A 17888-nucleotide genomic window follows, 5' to 3' on the forward strand; every position below is an offset into this window, starting at 1 on the left:
TTTATGTTTCCTTAGATAGTAAAATAATACTATGAAGACTGTTAAAATGAGGTTTTGCAAATTAAAAACGGCAGTTCAGAAAAGTTAAATGCAATGCTGTAAAATTGGTCCTATAATAGTGGGGCCAAGTGACCTCAGAAATGAGTTATTTGTTCTCATTCTATTTCCATTATTGAAACAGGGAGATAATAAGAAACCTGGGGAGAATGAACCATTCTCAGGTGTGGTTGGGTTCAGGTTCTATTTTCTAAGATTTGGGTAGCATTTTCTAACCTAACAAGAGGCTATGTTAAGGAAGAGCAGAGCCCTGTTAGAGGGTGAGAAGATTTCTTAGAGTAACATTGGCCCATAAGGGGAGGGGGTTGTGGGGATTCCAGATGAAGGGAATTATAATCAGCTAGGGAAAGCCCAGCCAAACGGGGAATCAGAAAGATTCAGTGAAGTGTGTTGATGACCAAGGCAGATGACCTGGAGGATCAATAAAAAAGGACTCATTACATTGGTGGAATTTTCTTGCCCAACAGCAAGATATTCACACCTCACTAAAGAATGTCTTTGTTTTATCTAGAGTTGCAATTAATGGTGCTTGCAAAAGTATGCCTACTACCTATCCTGACCTTCTTCTGAAGATCCATTTCTAAGTCAGTTTTTCCTGACTGTACCCCATAGATTGATCACAATCTGGCCGGGATGGCAGTTTTGGGTAAGAAAACTCCTAGAAAACATCTTTGGGCCCCCTCCCAGGTTCATTTGCCTGAGAGCTTTCAGTTTCTGCTTTACAATAAATGTTGCTTTCGGCTTTCACTCTATAATAAATACTTTTGCTCAGTTCTCTTTTGACTTTCTACCTCATAATTCTTTCTGGGCTGAGGGAAGAACTCACCACGCAGATGGTAACTATTATCAATGCACAATGAGCTTACATTCATTATTATGTCATGAATTCTAAATAATATATCATGTACTTACAGTAGATTTTGTTCTTAGTCTTGATTTCAAGTGTACTATTCCTATTCTTATCCTATAAATCAGGGCAACGTAATGTGTGACCTGCATCCTGGCATCCTGATATTCACTATTTCCCTACTTCCATCAGGCACCGATCATGACTCCCACCACTCTTTCTGGCCAGGTGGTGGTCCAGTGTCAGAAGTGTTTTCAAGTCTGTTCTATAGGAAGCCACTATCACTTGATCAAAGTTATCACTCCAATGGAAACATATTTGCTGTCCCTGCAATCAGTCTTAGAGTTCATGGAAATTCATTTATATTTGTCATCAAAATTTCATCTTCCAGATTATCACTAAGACTTTAAAGTGTTACAAAATTCCAATGTCAGATAATAATTTTGTTTGAAATATATGTAGTGAAGAACTTGCTAGGAAAAGACAACACATTTTAGGTAATTTAATAGAGGAAGCTCAAACTGAGAAATCAATTGGAAAGGATTTGGGATAGTGAAAAGGGCATATAGGGAATGGCGCAAAAACCCTAAAGATAAGCTAGAGCCAGAATCAGCTCTTGCTTTGAGGGGTGGGGGACACATGTAAGCAACAGAGATGAAGGAGGTTCTGGAGACACCATTCAGGAAAGAGAGAGGGAGAAGCACCCTGGTTTCCTTCTTCTGCCTGTCCTTCAATCTTCCATGAGTGTCTTCCATGGGCCCAGCTAGCCTGCCAAAAAGAGTCTGGGAAATGTACTTTATAAGTGTCTGCTTTATGGGATGCAGACAGAATAAAGAAGTGTAAGAATGTCAGGGAATGGATCTGAGAACCAAGAGGCAACTGGGTGGGGAAGAGCACATGCACTCCATGTTATATTCAGTGGTCATTAGGACAAAGTGGCTTGCAAGGTATGCCTGAGCTTGCTTTCATCCACAGGCAGTGAAGTCCAGGGATACCACAAGGATATGGTTCAAGGTAGTTTCCTTTCTAAGTGTATAGGTTAGAGAGCACTCTGGCTCATTGGACAACAGTAGCCTCTGGGTCACTTGACATTTGGATCCATTGGAACAAGGGAAATTGCTTCTATTTATTAAGTACAGAATCTGGACAAGGGTCTCCTACTGGGAAAGGTAGTAAGGATTCAGTTACACCAATGTGTACCCCAAGTGAGCAGGTGTATCATAGACTATAACAAAAGGCAGTCTGGGTGAAGGAACATGATGTCAAAACCTGTCCATCTGTAAGGAAATCAATCTAATTACAGCGTATATTGCAAAATCCTAGAACAAAAAGGTTTACTTTTTTCTCACTTTTGACTGGTGCAAACATGAACTAAATCCTTGATTCTCATGTGTATCAAGAGGAATTGTTAACTCACTCTATATAATGTTAGGTTTCACTTGAAAATAAAAATTGGTTGACTCAATATGATATACAGTAAGAGCTGATGGTGGGAAGAGGATTGGGAAACATGAGGTTACTGAATTCAAGGATGGGCTCTATGTGTCAAGCCACGTCCTCCTGCAGGACTTTCTTCCCCAAATTTTCATCCAAGCATTAGAGAACCATGAGTTCATGAGGAAAACACAGAACAAGCTGAAGAAACCAGCAAGGCACAATCCAAGGCAAATTCCAACATACAGAACTAGAGTCCCAATTTTGAGGCTCTGCATTTCTGTCAGTGATAGACAAAACCCTAAAACCCAAAACCAAGCCAAATGAACAAGAAGTGGCAATGTGTAAAGACTGTGAAACTAGGCCATGTGTATTAATCACATCCTCGTCATTGGGACAAAATACTCACCACCCACACCTTGAAGGAGGAAAGGTTTATTTTCGTTCATGGTTTCAGTCCATGGTCATATGCTCATAATCATGGTCATAAGCCAGCCTCGGAGCTGGCTCTAAGGCACAAACATCATGAGTGAAAGAGCTTGCAGAGGAAAGCTGCTCAACCTCTGGTAGCCAGAAAGCAGAGATAGAGAAAGGAAGAGTGGGGATAAGAACACACTCTTCCAGGTCATGCTCCCACTGACTCACTTCCAACTAGGCTCCACCTACTTACATTCAGCTATTGAACTCATCAGTGCATGAATCCACTGATGAATACCGTACCCACATGGTCCAATTACCTTCAATGACACCATGTACCTTGAACCTCTTCTTAATGAAAGTGGTGGGTTTGTATTGGGCCAACTATATTCTCTCTTCTTGCTTAACAAAGGGTAACTAGGCATTGCTTTGCAAAAATCTCAGTGGAATGAGTATTCCTTTCTAGGCAACTAAATAAAAATGAACTTCTTAATGATGGAGGAAGTATAGTGTAAAGACTAGAGTCAGAAAAGCCTTTGATCAAAATAACTGCACTTCCAAGTAGCTATAAACTCAGGCAAGTAATACGAAGTCTGTGAAACACTGTTTCCTCTCTCTTAAGAGTACTTGTTTCAGAATTGCAGTGAACATTGAGGAATATTATAGAGTCAAAGTGCTCAGCACAGTGCCTTGGCACATATTAACCGAGGAATATGCACATTTGTGTCCATGAAGTTCTGAATGGAAAAGGACAAAAAAATATATTGGAAGGAGCCCTTCCCTTCCAATGTTTCCTCCTTCTCCTAAGTTGGCTTCTCCTGTTTCTTTCTTTCCCTGACCCTGGAATGATGTTCCTCCTCTCCCAAGGTTTCCAACTCTTTGAAGTTTACCTTCTCGGAAGCATTGAGATGCAGCATTCTACTCCTCTTGTTGCTCTCCTCTGGTGGATAAAAATCTTGCCTCATTAGCGAGAGAGACATTCTGCACCACCTTCATAGGTTAATGCCTTCATTCATGGTGAATTCATGCTCAGGGTAGGTAGATTCTCTGTCTCAAGTTGTGTGCAATAGACACTGTTGGCCCCAGTCAGATTTTATTTAGCAGACCCCATTGATGACTTGAAAATAATCATTTTGGGGGTCAAGAATTCAGGAGAGGCTTGGCAAGGTGATTGTTTTCATCCACGTGGCACTGATGGAAGCTGTTGGTGGTACGCAATTGGTGGAGGGATTAGTCTTGAGGGCCCGAAGTAGTTTCATTTGCAGTTCTGATGCCTTGACAGGGTTGTCCTACCTTGAACCTGAGTGTTTATAGGTGACCTCTCCATGGTGGAGGACCCAGCATAGTGGCCTTAGAATTCTTATCTGATGGCTCAGAGCTCCAAGAGTAGGAATTCCCAATGAGGTAGAAGCCCAAGGCTTTTTATGAGACTGAGTTGGAAGTCACATATCATTTCCATCATCATCTCTGGATCAAAAAGTCATAAACTCATCCATAATTAAGGGGACAGGCAGTACAACACGTTTTTAGATGGAGAAGTACTGACGAACATGTGGGCATGGCTTAAACATGCCACAGCCTTCATCCTCTTTAATCATCCATACTTGGGCAGGGAGTAGGACTTTGGTCATTATTTTTCAGGAGAGTGCACTGAGTCCAGGCTTTTAACATCTGATTACTGAAGAATTGAAAGGGAACCACATGTTTTGGTGGTCACCAAAATGACATCTAAAGTTACACTGTGCAGAGGAAGAAAGAGATGGAATGTCATGGCCTACCCACCTTGGGGCATTTCATAATACTCAGGCAATCGCCAACGCCTCTGCAGAATGCGAGACAGGAATGTGTTTGGGAAGGCCTTGTGCAGCATTCATCTTCGAAATCCAAAGTTTAAATTGTAGCGACTCCCATAGCATCCTGTACTTCTTTGTTTTAGTTGTCCTTACCCTGATAATGAAAGGTTCAGTGTGTAACTTTCCCTGTAAATTGCCAGGCTCTGATAAAAATAGGCTCATATCCTCTATGTGATACACAGTGTCTGGAATACAGCAGATATGTAATAAGTACATTTTACTGGAGAAGGTGGTCGAGCAAAGATGAGACTTACCACCACATAACAGTAAGTTTATAATCGGCTATGAAAAATCTGACCTTTTTCCTGATTAGGATAATTTCTATTTCTCTATATATTTTGGATAGACAGCATAACATTTAAAATCTTAACAATTCTCCACCATGTCCAGCCAGGTCACTTAGCTCATGAAGATGCAAGAGAACATGAACACACCCAACATTACTAACAGCTTTGTTTATTATTTAGTTGATTACTTCATTTTTATAATCGTACAATAATTCTCCCTTAAACAACACTGTTATACTTGAAGATGGTCACATTATATTCCTTCTTCCTTCTACAGGAGTAAAGTAGTTTTCTTCACACTTAGTTTTTCAATAGAACATTTGAATATCAAGAAGTTCAGTTAACTAAAAATAATGAACAGACCAAACTCCATGGAAAATGACTGCACATTCAGTTAAAGGTCTACAGCTATCAGGGTGGTTCAGGTACATTCCAGAGGAGAGAGCAGAGGTCTCAAAGGGACCCTGGAGTTGAGGGTGTGTCAGTGAATGAAAAGTGATTCCCTTAAAACCTATCTGGCAGCTTTAAAACTTGAGGTTTAATACTGGTTCAGGGCCATCACCCTTTCTAACCAGGATATGTCTTCCTCCAGGTAAGCACTGAGAAACTTTGGCAGGGAGTGATTGAAAGAGTCCTCCCAGGGGAAAAAACCTTCCAGTGAGTTAGACTACAGCCTACCCCATTCGTGCCAGCCTTCTTAACTTGAACGTGGTTGCCCACATGTAGTAAGGAGAACACAAGGGACATGGAAGGAGGAGACAGCGCAGCTTGGAGAAGGCAAGGGAAAAAGAGGAAGGTCACACAAAAAGGCAAAGGAAAAACTCAAAAGTCAAGTGTACAAAAGGAGGGAGATCATTTTCATCCTTGTTCACACTTTCAGTTTCTCACACTAGAGAAACTATTCGGTATTTACACACGTGTGTGTCCTATTTATTTCACCTAAGAGTATTGCCTCAGTGTGCATCCATTTAGCTACAAATGTCTCTGTAAATAAGGATTAAAATGATTAAAATTAATAATTGATAATTTGAAATATTAAAAGGTCCAAAGGTGTAGGGGTGGTGGGAGAGGAAGGGGAAAGGAAAGAAGGGAAAGGAAAGCTTATGAGAAAAGACAAAAATGGAAACGAAATCAATGTAAATAGGGAAGGGTGGAGGGGGTGAAGGGCGCACAGTCACTGGGGAAAAATAACAACCAAGATACATCAGGTACAGGTACAAGCACCCAATGATAAATGTAAACATACTGCATACCTAAAATGTACCAATAAAAGAATTTAAAAGAAAAGAAATAAAATAAAATTCCTCCTTAGCTACCCCATGGAGGGGGGCGGGGCAGGGAGAAAGAGTGGGGAGAGTCTGGAACAACGGTCAAAGGAGAGAAGAAGACAGTGTGCTAGAAGAAAAAGAGAATCGGGGCGAGAGAGGGCAGACCTTTACGCCAGCCCAGGCCCTCCCTCTCTGGTCTGTCAGCTCCCACCTCTCCTCCGCTGGGGCAGGAAGGCAATGGTCGCCTCACCACCCTTCCACTCAAAGTCAAGACATCATTTTCTTGACAAGCCTCAGCATAGATTGTCTGAAACAATGGCAAAACAGAAGCAGCAAGGAGATGAGGCTCCAGATCCTACCCAGTTGGTCTATCTCGTCCTGTTCTCTGGCAAGGATAAAAAACTGGCCTATGAGGCACTTTAGCTGAGGCCCCTGGATTGATCACCGGTAGGACAGCCAAGTTTTGTTATCCTTCACTCAAGATGTGGGGAAATCTCTGGAGCAGGCACATTAGAAAGCACAACATGAACCTTTCAATCTTTCTCTGAAAAGAAGCAGAGAGGGCAGTGAGACCAACCTGTGCTTTCAGCCACATCCTCAGTCCGGGGTGGGTAAGGCCATGTGCTGCAGAGCTGCTGGTACCAAAAGTGCCCTTGTTCCAAGTCTAAGGGTGAAGCTTGGATCCTCCCCTTCCACTGCACAGGGGATGGGGGCATCTATGCTGTGGGTGGTCGGGAAAAGTGAAGCTGCCTGGCAGGTCCCCTGTGGGGCTCTGACAGCTGTATACTGTAGGCTGTGCTGAGATCAGTCTGGAGGAGCACGGGGTGGCGACAAACCTGTGCTCTGGAGTCCAACAGGCCAAACTCATGCTGTACCTTGGGCAGACTGTGCATGAAGGACTGGGGGCAAGCTGAGTGCCCCAGTTTCCTTATTGCTGAAATGTGCACGATAGCACTTTTCTCAGGAAGTTGTGAGACTTCAATAATACTGTATTTAAAGTGCTTAGGGCAGTGCTCAACACCCAGAAAACACTCAATCAATATTGTCTGCCATTATTCCTATTCAGAAAATATCAATAAGGCCCAATGACCACCTTACGGGTCCCACACTTCCTTCCTAACCTTTGTCATGTGTTGCCACAGGAGAAGCCCTAGTCAAAGCCAGGGTGGCTGACAGTAAGTTGGGGACAGCTAAGGGCATCACACGGGTGACACAGCCCTGGAAGGCTGTGGCTGTTTCTGGAAGGCTGGACCTCCTGCTAAGTAGGTCACCAGACACTGTTCGGGCCGTGGGTGAGAACAGTGCTCCACCCTTCATTGTGGTCAGTGGTGCTGTCTCCACAGAGCCCCGCTACCGTCAGCAATTAGACGGGTGGTAGCAGGCGGGTAACAACCACAGACTCCTCTTGCTGATGATCGTTAGAGAAATAACTGGCAAAACTAGGGATCTAATATGGAAATTTAGCAAATGGGGAATGGACAGAAGTTTTTTGCATTTGTTTTTCTGAGACCGGTGATAGTTTTTATTCTCAGAAACACTGACATGCGGTATGGACTTCTGGCTCAGACCAAACATCAACCAAGCCTTATTTATCCAGGGTAAGAGGCACAGGGGCTACAAAATATTCAGGATCTTGGATGTAGATTGGTAGTCTGGAGAAGTTCATCCAAAGGAGGCATATGGGTTGCTGAAAACAATACACTGCACTTACTTCCTAGAATGTGGACAGCTAACTAGTTTCTCAGGCAAATTTCTCTGAAGGTAGGTTTGACAAGTGGCAGGCATCTTGTTGCCTCTCAAAGATATTGCTGGTCAGAGGAGAGGGCAGAGAACTGCTGGAGGGGGATTTAGTCCTAGTCCTACCTCAAAAGGGGAGGACTTAAAATACCAGGAGGCCCACTGGGCCTGTAATGGAAGCTAGGTTCACCTTTGAGGTGTGGAGATAGCAAGAGGAAGGCCTGGGAGAAAACCAGGAGGCGTAGAGAGGACCCTTACCCCAGTTTTCTCAGTGTCTTTCCCCGGACCAGGGCTTGGGACCCTGGGGTGAGATGTCTCCTAAGGAATGCCTGAAGTTGGGGCATGAGGAAGGTCTACCTTTCTGGTGTCACCTGTCCTCAGGTGCAAAGGACCCAGACATTCAGTGAACACAGGTGCCTCAACCTGGTAGATCCTTCATGGGAAGCACAACAGACTCTGAAGCATTTTGATGACCCTTGTGGGGAAAAAAAGTGAGTGAAACAAATTAACACCGAAACAAATGCCAAAGTAATCCTCTAAGGAAAAATGGCGCTGCATGAACCTGCTGGCTGACAGGTGTACTGATCATGCAGATGGAGAACATCATATTGAAGAAGTTCTGCAGGGAGCAGAAATCACTGTCCCTGGTTTAGATGTTGCCCGTGGAGCTTTTGATGTTCCGTTCAAAAAATGTTAAAAATCAACAAACCAATTCCTGTCTCCTGCTTTACTGAGGCAGCCACATTCTGGCCTCATGGTGCTAGATGTCTTTGCTGTCACCATAGTCGTTGTAGGGGATGCTCAGGGTCTGCTCCTCACATGTCTTCCTGAGGTCCCGGCTGAGCTCTGACCAGTCCAGCCCGTAGGGCTTGATCTCACTGTAGCGACAGCCCAGGTACTTGAGGGCACTGCGCCGCAAGCTTATCTTGGGTTCCTGGAGGAGTCCATTGCACCAACTGCTGAGATCTGCAAGCTGGGAAAGGATGAGGCCAGCTTTCCTGTGGACCATGCATGGAGGATACTTAGGTTAGAAAGAAGGGGAAGCCAGAGAGGACAAATAACCACTATTAGAGTGGGCTTAAAACTTCAAGAGAGCAGAGCCTCATCTGTTTGGCTGACCGTTCTATCTGCGACACTTAGAACAACAGATTCTCCATAAATATCTGTCCAGGAAATGAATGAATGAATGAATGAGTTAACTAACTAATTAATTAATGGGATGGTTGTGCAACGTGAGACAGGCACCCACAAGAAAGAGAGATAAAACACAGTAAAGAAAAATAGTTAATATTTTAGTGGGAATATATACTTGTTATAATCATAGAATCAACAGTCATGAAAGACAAACCAAATCCATTTTTCTACATCCAATAATTTGCCATTAAATGACAAGTAAGGTGCTTGGCTGAATACTTCCCCTTTCAAGGCTACATCTGAGTTGATAAAAGTATCCAATACATTACACTGAAGAGGATATGAGATGTGAACAATTAGCTCTGTACAAGGTAATTATATCATAAGAGCGAGGACAAGAGTGCCCTCCTTTCCCATGGACACAGAACAGTCTCCGGGTGGAGCAGACTCACCATCGCACACATCACCTCATCCAGATGAGCTCATGCTTGATCCCCTTGTCTTCCTGGGAAAGTTAAGAGGCCACTGCCATGGCCATTAAGGTCCAATCAAAAGAAGGGGAAGATGAGCAGATGAGAGGATGCCTGGGCCACTGCATGGGGGAAGGAGTTGAGGGGAGATTGCCCCAAGTTCACCCAGACCGGAAAGAGTAATTCTCCTCGGCCAAGAGCCCAGCATATGGGAGGCTGTGGTGTGCCGTCTGCATACTCCTCCTTCCTGGGCCCTGCTTCTGGTACCAGACACCAGAGCTACCTGACATCTAGTTCTCAGACCTCGCTCCATCTAACTCTGAGCATTTAGGATAAGCGAAGAAGAATTTCCTCATTCTGCTGTTTCTTCCTTATTTTTCAAAGAACTAAGTGACCAGAAACCTATTAAGGAAGATTTTCTTATTTGAACAAGGTCACTAGAGGCTGAAAGCTGCTGTTCTGTAAGCTTAAAGAATAGCACTCCTCAATATTTTTAGCCCTTTCTTTCTCTTTCTTTCTCTCTTTCCCTTTCTTTCTTTCTTTCCTTCTTTCCTTCCTCTTGCCTTCCTTCCTTCCTTTCCTTTTTCTTTCATTTTTGTACTGAGGATCAAACCCAGAGCCTTGTGCATGCTAACAAAGTGATCCACCACTGAGCCACACCCTCAGCTCTTCTACAAGTGTTTTGAATTTTGATACAGGGTTTTGTTAAATTGCCCAGGCAGGCCTCAAACTTGTGATTCTCCTGCCTTACTCTCCCAAGTCACTGAGATCACAGGAGTGTGCCATTGTACTCTGCCTCTTCTCTAGTTTGATCAACAATTCCTTCCAGAAGCTGGAAGTTTTCTACACCTCTTTTAGAATGAGTTCTCAAAGAACAATGACTGCATTCATTTCATTCTTCCTCTCTGTCCTGGCAGTAAATGCCACCAAGGGGTGACCTCACCACATTCCTTGGAGGACATGCTGAAAGGAGGCAGAGATGATGTTGGAGGAAAGGTGTTGAGCTTCAGCAGCAAAGTCAAGGGGCCAAGAGAAGTGTGAAGTCATTGGAAGGAAAGTTGTGTTTTTTCTGATGTCAGCAGTGGGTCAGGGGCAGTCAAACAAACACTCTGCCTGCGGACTAAATAGCTTCATAGTCAGATGATCTGTACTTTCCCTATCAGTTTCTGCAGTTTGGCCGAGCAGGTTTTCCAAAAGTCATGATCAACAAGCACTGTGTTGGCAGTTCCTCTCAATCTAGCCTGCTGTACGTCATTCATTGCTGTCAAATTTTTAGGAGGTGGAGGAAGGGGGAGTGATGGAAGAGTGAGGGTAGCATGGGCATCATCTTCAAGAAATGGATAAAGAAACACATCCTGGCCACCCACTCCAAAGAATGAATTTAATTAGCCCAGGGAGTCTTTGTTGCTGCTTTCAGTGCTCACTTTTTGTTTTTAAAATCGTAAATAGTTTGGGTCTTCTCTTGACCATCTCAAAGCCCTGGGCCTTTTTCTTAGTGACAGTGCAAACAATGTTATCCTGAAAGTATCTGCAGCCTCAGCTCAGTCTGGAGGCCTTCATGAGGGAATCCTTTCCTCTTGCTCACAAGCAGAAGCGTGTATGTACCCACAGTCCCATTTTTATTCATTCTCACATCTAACCCCAAAGTGGGTTGTTGTAGCTGAAGTCAGAAGACTTTCTTTTCCTGGGGTTCTCCCTGAGATCAGTGAGAGTAAAAAGCTAAACTTCATTTTCCATAGGCTAATGAAACTACACAATGTTTTCTAATACATATCTATGAAAGGCCAGTATTACACATGAAAGAGCCGCCCGGGAAGAGAGACTACAGTCGGCAGCAGAATTTACTTTACCTGGAGATCCACATTTCTTCCCCTGCTCTCACTTTCTTCATTAACCAATTTTCTTTCTAAGTCTTGAGTCACAAAAGAGAAATTTTAAAAAGACTCCAAATGCCCTTAGAAATCAAGATGAAAATATAATGTTAGTGCTGTGGCATTTATGCTCCCTAACAAAGAACGGTATAAGCACACCCAATAAATGTCACAAGAAAAGGGGAAAAAAGAGGAAAGAGGGGAACCGGCATCAGAGGGAAGGGAGTAAGAAGAAGGGAGAGAGGTGGAGAGAGGCATGGTACTGGGCATGAGCAATAATAAGGTCAAAAACAGAGATAAGGAATGGAGTATGAGGATATTTCTTCATGTGCCTACTTCCTAACCCAGGGTTTGCCTTTTACCAAATCTAAGAAAGAAACAAATTAAATATCCCTTACATCCTTCTTGTTGGCCCATAGCAGTGGCTTTGTTTGTGTGAGGACTATTATGCTTTATAAACATCAGGAGCCAATTTATAGACTGTAGAAAGATCTTGACTGCCCTTATGCATAAAATCTTTTTGTTTTAGGAAGCCCACCCTAAATTTCCTTTTCTCTTTAAAAGTAAGAAAATAGAAGGAAAATGGCTTGAACAACGGTCTAGGACATTTTAAAATGACAAGTGATAACGGGCTCATTAAGGCAGAGTCTCGTCCAAGTCAGAGGCTTGGGATGACTGGGGAGATCCTTTAGCTCAGCACGGTTGCCAGGAAGGCAAGAATACTGTGAAGTAGTCAGAGGATTCTACCACATTTTTCTCACTTTCTCTTAATTCTCTTTCTTCACTTTCTCCTCTCTCTCTCCTTCCCTCCCTCCTTTTTATTTCTTGCCTTTCTTTCCTCTCTTCTTACCATTCTCACAGTTTTTGCTTCATTTTTATTTTTTCTTCATGAGTTTCTAAATAACGTAGAACACCTAGGTGCCAATTTCCATATGCCTTTTTATCATGTTCATCAGAAAATTTTCGTATTTCCACACAGTCATGATGTATAGAGCAAAAGAAAGGCGATGACTTCGCACCTTCTTCTCACTCCTTAACCTCGCAGATCTCTATCTGGGCTGTGCAACCAGAAACCAGCAGGTTCCCAGTGTTAGTGGGCTCAGCCTTGGGGCCAGGAAAAGTTGGTAAGCATTACACCGTTCCAACTCGGGCCAGCACCGATGTCAAAGAGGATCTTCAGCTACTCTCATGTTGCCCTTCAAGAGCACGTGGAATTTAATGGGTCTGTATAATGCAAATAACATAAACAATGTTCATGCACAATAAATATTTTGGGATATAACTTCTTTAATAAAATTCCTAGTTTCCTTTCATAGCCCTGAGGTTTTAGCATTTTAAATTCTGTGTCACATGATAAAGGAGGAGGAGGTAAAGCAGATCAGGAGCAAAGGTATTATCAGAGTTCTGGAAACACATTCACTACTTGACTGCTTACAGAGAGCTTATCCAAAACTAAGCTAAGCTATCAAAACTAAGCTATCTAAAAGCAGAGGACTTATTTCTCTAAGGACCCAAGCCCACCCAAGAAATTTGTGCAACTTCTTGGAAGCAGTAATACAGTGCAGGAGGTAAGAGTTTAAAAGAACCAATTGAGTTACCTGGGGCCTAGTTCATCCTCACACCTCCATGTGAATTCTCCAAAGCTCTCATAGTGCTGGTTATAGTGGTAAAGGACTCGATGTAAGGTGGGGGAACCCAGATCCAGGAGGGTGTTGTAGGCAGTCTGTTGTTCCTTCCCACTTGTATAGCCATTGAAAAGATTGTAGATCTTATCTGCTATCTCTGAGGAGGGAAGAAAGGGCAAATATAATCATGCAATGCTCATCAGTGGTTTTGAGAAATGTAGCATTAGGTGATTTCAACATTGTGCAAACATTACAGAGTGTATGTGGTGTTCATGATGTAGTTTCAGCTTGATTTGGCTTGGAATCACCTTGGGGATTGGTGGAGAAATCCCCAACATCTAGGTGTGTTCCCATGGGTCATGGAGGTGTAGCCTTGTGGTGTCTGTCTGGTCCCTTGTCCCTTCCTCTCTGGCACTCTTCTGTTCTGCTGCCTGGCCACCATGAATTAAGCAGCTTTGCTCTGCCACAACCTTTTGGATGTTTCTGCCTTGGAGCCAGCTGACCACAGATTGAAACAGTGAAACAAACAACTAAAGCTTACCTCCTTCATGTTGTGAGTATTTGGTATTGTGTCCAGCAATGGGAAAGCTGACTAATACAGTGTACTTATACTACTCACGCAAACCTAGATGGTATAGCCTACCACCTCACAAGGATGTCTAATTTCTGCAAGGGCAATGAAATCTCTGCGATTTCACAAACAACACAAAACTAAATGAGGTGTAAGAAAATAATGTCATCAAGAGCCATGGTCAGTATAAGATATGTGAGGCTGCTGCTGGCATAGAGCAACATGCTGTTTTATAGTAAACTTTTTATAAGCGGAAATATTCTCTAAAATAATGCTAAAAGAATAGAACAGAAAATACACAAACCAATAACATAGTCACTTGTTATCACAATCAAGTATTATGTACTGTTCATCACTGTATGTCCTACATTTTTATTTGACTGGCATTGAGGTAGGTTTGTTTACACCACCATCACCACAAACATGAAAATGCAGACTACTGTGACATTATAACACCTACAGCATCACTATACAACAGGAGTGTTTCAGTTTCACTATAATCTTATGGGCCACTGCCATGGACGTGGTCCATTGTTAAGAAAGTGTTGCATATTACGTGATTATAAATGTGATTTTATATATTTAGTGCATGCATGAACACCACATGTACATGTGTACTTTTACATGGCTGTATATATTTATATGCATGTATGAGGTGTGATCAAAAGATATGGTGAATGTTTAAATTTTTTTAAAAGTCTTACAGTAAAAGACATTGTCATTAATTCCCATCAGAATATTCCCCCTCTCTGAAGCAGCTCTAGAAGTCCTCTTTTGTTGAGTGTCTTTACAAAGTATGAATAAAAACCCCAGTATGTCTTTTAATGTAATAAATTTTTAATTTAAAATTTCACCATACTTTTCAATCATGCTGTGTATGTATGTGTGTGTATGTTATTTCTTTAAAAATACTAAGCCTAAAACCTGGAGAAAATGATTTATATAATTCTCTTTCCTTCTTCCTCACCAGGCTGCATGTTTTTCCTATATAAAATAGAAGCCTTTGACTAAGACACCTCTAAGGTCAGTTTCAGTTACAATACTGTAAAAATACATAGCTTCATGAGAAAGTTCATATAGTCATACTTGAATGGCAAGTGCAATTTCAGGGAGGCAGGAGTGAGGATAAAAGTAAATGAGATAAGAAATCAGAGAGAGGAAATAAATATAAGAGAGTGCATTCAGGAGCTGGCCACACTGCCCTTATAAGCTAGTGGCCCTGTTTTGCAGGATAGGATGTATGAAGCTACTGGATCCCTACAGGTCAATCTAGAGGGAGAAAGAAAGACTTTGCCTCTGAATCACATAAAAGGTTGGGCAAGTTTGATCTCCTGAGGCATTAACACCCCTGCATCTTTCGGTTGTATATGCCTGGGTAGCAAGTAGTCTTGCAAAATCAATACAGATGCCCAGCCAGTAGGTGGCAGGCATTAGGAGCAGGGGTGAAGTGAGGCACTGTCAGTCAGGCTTGTGGGCAAGTGAAGCACCTGGAGCCCCAATGACTATGGAAGCGAGGACCACCTAGGCCAGATACAATGGCAGACATGGAGATCTTTTGGGATGCAGAACCTGGTCTGTAACATTCTGTACCGCCAAATGAGTAATCTTCCTCTTTACATCTGCTATTTCTGTCTCAAAGGCTTACAGTGCAAAGACTAAACTTGGTGAGGGTGCAGAGTGGCAATGAGTTTGTATAACTTTGCATTATGTTGCTCCAAGCACTCTATCGTTAACGATTTTCTCACTCAAACTGTCAGAAAGGAGATGTGTTTACGTGTTCTTCCTAAACATCTGGGAGCTAGGATCTAGTGAAAGTGCTTTGTCTTGGATCTGGTGTTAATTCTGGGGATGAAAAAACTAGGGCCACAGGTATCAAAACCAGATCTTTGCCCATTTGACTCTCTGCTAACTTAAAGGCATAGTAACCTAATTCCTTGCCACAATTCCAAGTGAATTCAGGGCTGCTGGTAATGACAGATTCACCCAGGAGTTCCCTGGGTTGAAATGAATGAAATCTCTACCCATAACCTGGTCTATACAGTGCAAAAAAGTAAAATCTATGGCACCTCCAGTTATTTTTTAAGGCCAATAACTTCCACAAACTTTACACATGTGAATTCTAATCCTTACACCACTACTGCATATGGATATAAGTGTCCCTGTTGTATGAGTGAGGAGATTCAGAAAGAGGCCAGGCTACCTGCCAAGCTCACATAGCTAATGTAGGCTGGAGTCAAGGTTCCCCACTATATCTATCTGCTATTTTGCACAGTGCTCAGTAGTTGGTGGTGTATAACCCAATGTAAAGTATAGGCAGCAGACTTGGGGGTGGAAAAGCTGGGTTGACTTTCTCTAGTACAGGGCATTGCTCTGATTAGACCATAAGTGCTGAGGAAGCAGGAGTCTTAGTAGGTGTGCAAGGAACTTGTCATTTCTAGAGTTGAGATAGATGGAAGCAGAGGGACTGTCCTAAGAGCTCTGCTGTATTTGATGGGAGAATGGGATTATTTGCTAAGACAAAAATCACCAAGGGAAGAAAAATGTTGATCAAACTACAGCACAGATGGGAGGTTATGGGTACCTTTACTATCCCTGCACTGAAGGCAATGTGTTATTTCTCGCCATGGGAAACAATGACCCTGGTTGTGGCAGTCTCCACTGAGAAACAGCAAAGGCAAAGAAGGTGATTCCAAGCCTGATGACATTCTCATAGCATGGCAGTCATTTCCAGCTAGAGAAAGCTGATGGACACTTCCTGTCATCTGCACCATGTGGGATTGAACCATGCTCCACCACAAATCTTGTAAAACCAAGATCATCTAACTCCAGGGTGTGCTTCAGAGCTGACACCAGTAAATGGGATGCTATTTTCAGAAAGATCTACACCCCAGCTCCCAGAGCACAATTATTTCTGGCTCCTCCAATCTCCAGAGATGGAACTGAGAGATTTTATTTCATTAGCCTTCATAACATTTCAAGAATTCACTAACTAAAAGAATTAAAAGGAATATAGATATTTTAATCATTATTTTACCCAGCCTCACAGACAGAGATATCCATGACAGATCACTGTCTTTCCCTTTCTTAACATGCATGACGATCAGGAGCAGATAAAATGCAGGTGAAATGATGGCAAGGAGTCTGTCTACAGTCTCATCACAAAAAAGGAAGCTGAGTTATCAGAAGGGCACTGAGTTCTTGCAGGCAGCAGCATAAATGAACAAGGCTGGAACTTTGGCACTCAGACCCAAGGGTCTAGTTAGAAGCACGTACTGTGGCATCAAGTGGAGTCAGGCTCCACTCTACTAGTTGTGTGCTCTAGGAGGTTACTTAGTCTCTCTGGGTCTTGGTTTCTTGTCTGTTCAGTGATGATTAATTATATATGTCTTCAAGATTGTTGTGAGAATAAAAAGGTTGTTCAACATGAAGGCTTTATTTAGCACAACTGCTGGGCGAAGTAAGCTTACATTGATTCATTCATATAATAAACTTCCATTGAAGGCGTATCAATGCCTGACACTTTTCTAGGTGGCTGGGCTACATCAATGAGGGAATCTGTTAGAAATCCTCACTGTGTAATCCCAGTAGTACCAGGAGACATTCAAGTAAGCAATAAGGCTAAGAAGTAAGTAAAATATAACGTGTTAATAGAAAGTGGCGAAAATAAACTGGAAGGAGATTAGGAGTGCTGAATGGGCGGAGCCTAATTTTTAAAAGTGCCCTGGCAAATCTGGATAAAAAGATGGACACTGGGGCCAAAGTGGGGATGAATGGAGGAGGACTGGCTGCTGAGCTCTCCCAGGAGGGGTGGGTGGTGACAGCAAGCACCAGCGCGAAGGCTCTAGGGCTCCAGTGGGCAGCACATCTGCAAACAGCAAACAGCAAACAGGTCAGAGTGCCTGAAGAAGGCAAGGGATGGGCAGACTCAGTGGATACCAGTTTTGTATTACTGTCAGTTCTTAACCAGAACATGCTTTCCTGGATGCCACGAGAAAGAAATCAAGGAAGATAATCTGGTTTAAATGAGATGGGTCACGCCAGGGGCAGAAGTTAACTTCCACACCCCCAGAACCATAAGGGTTCCATAGTTGACCTTTTTATATGAACTAGGAATCCTGGGAGCATCTTTTCCTCCCATGGGTGGTTTCCTTGGCACCATGATAAAGCTTCCAGGATAGAGGTCCCAATTCCTCACTTTCATCATCTTCAAGAGACACCTGCAACTTCAGCCAGGTGAATGCTTCAGGAGAATCAGTTTCAACAGACTTTCTATCATTGTCTGCCTTAGCACTTTCTCTATTGAAAGGTCACTTTCCC

The 17888-nt window shown here is 42.8% G+C and overlaps 1 protein-coding gene across 5 annotated transcripts in view; it reads right to left on the reverse strand.

The window, feature by feature from the left end:
• Astn1 (astrotactin 1) overlaps nucleotides 1–17888 on the reverse strand; it is a 372600-nt gene that overhangs the window by 79295 nt on the left and 275417 nt on the right. For 3 of the 5 annotated variants that reach the window (XM_004853389.3, XM_021265385.2, XM_004853388.3), the window contains 2 exons: nucleotides 12974–13157; nucleotides 5049–8898 (listed from right to left, as the gene is read on the reverse strand). The exons of 1 other annotated variant lie outside the window; for it this stretch is intronic. In XM_004853389.3, coding sequence (XP_004853446.2) covers nucleotides 8661–8898; nucleotides 12974–13157 — 422 coding nt within the window. In that variant the 3' untranslated portion in view covers nucleotides 5049–8660. Of the gene's footprint in view, nucleotides 1–5048; nucleotides 8899–12973; nucleotides 13158–17888 lie in introns of those variants that run through there. One more of the 5 variants, XM_087194136.1, reaches the window with a different exon arrangement.

This window comes from Heterocephalus glaber, unplaced genomic scaffold, assembly GCF_053883595.1.
Source record: "Heterocephalus glaber isolate CG9 unplaced genomic scaffold, H.glaber_assembly_v1.0 deba00001600, whole genome shotgun sequence".
NCBI lineage: Eukaryota > Metazoa > Chordata > Mammalia > Rodentia > Bathyergidae > Heterocephalus > Heterocephalus glaber.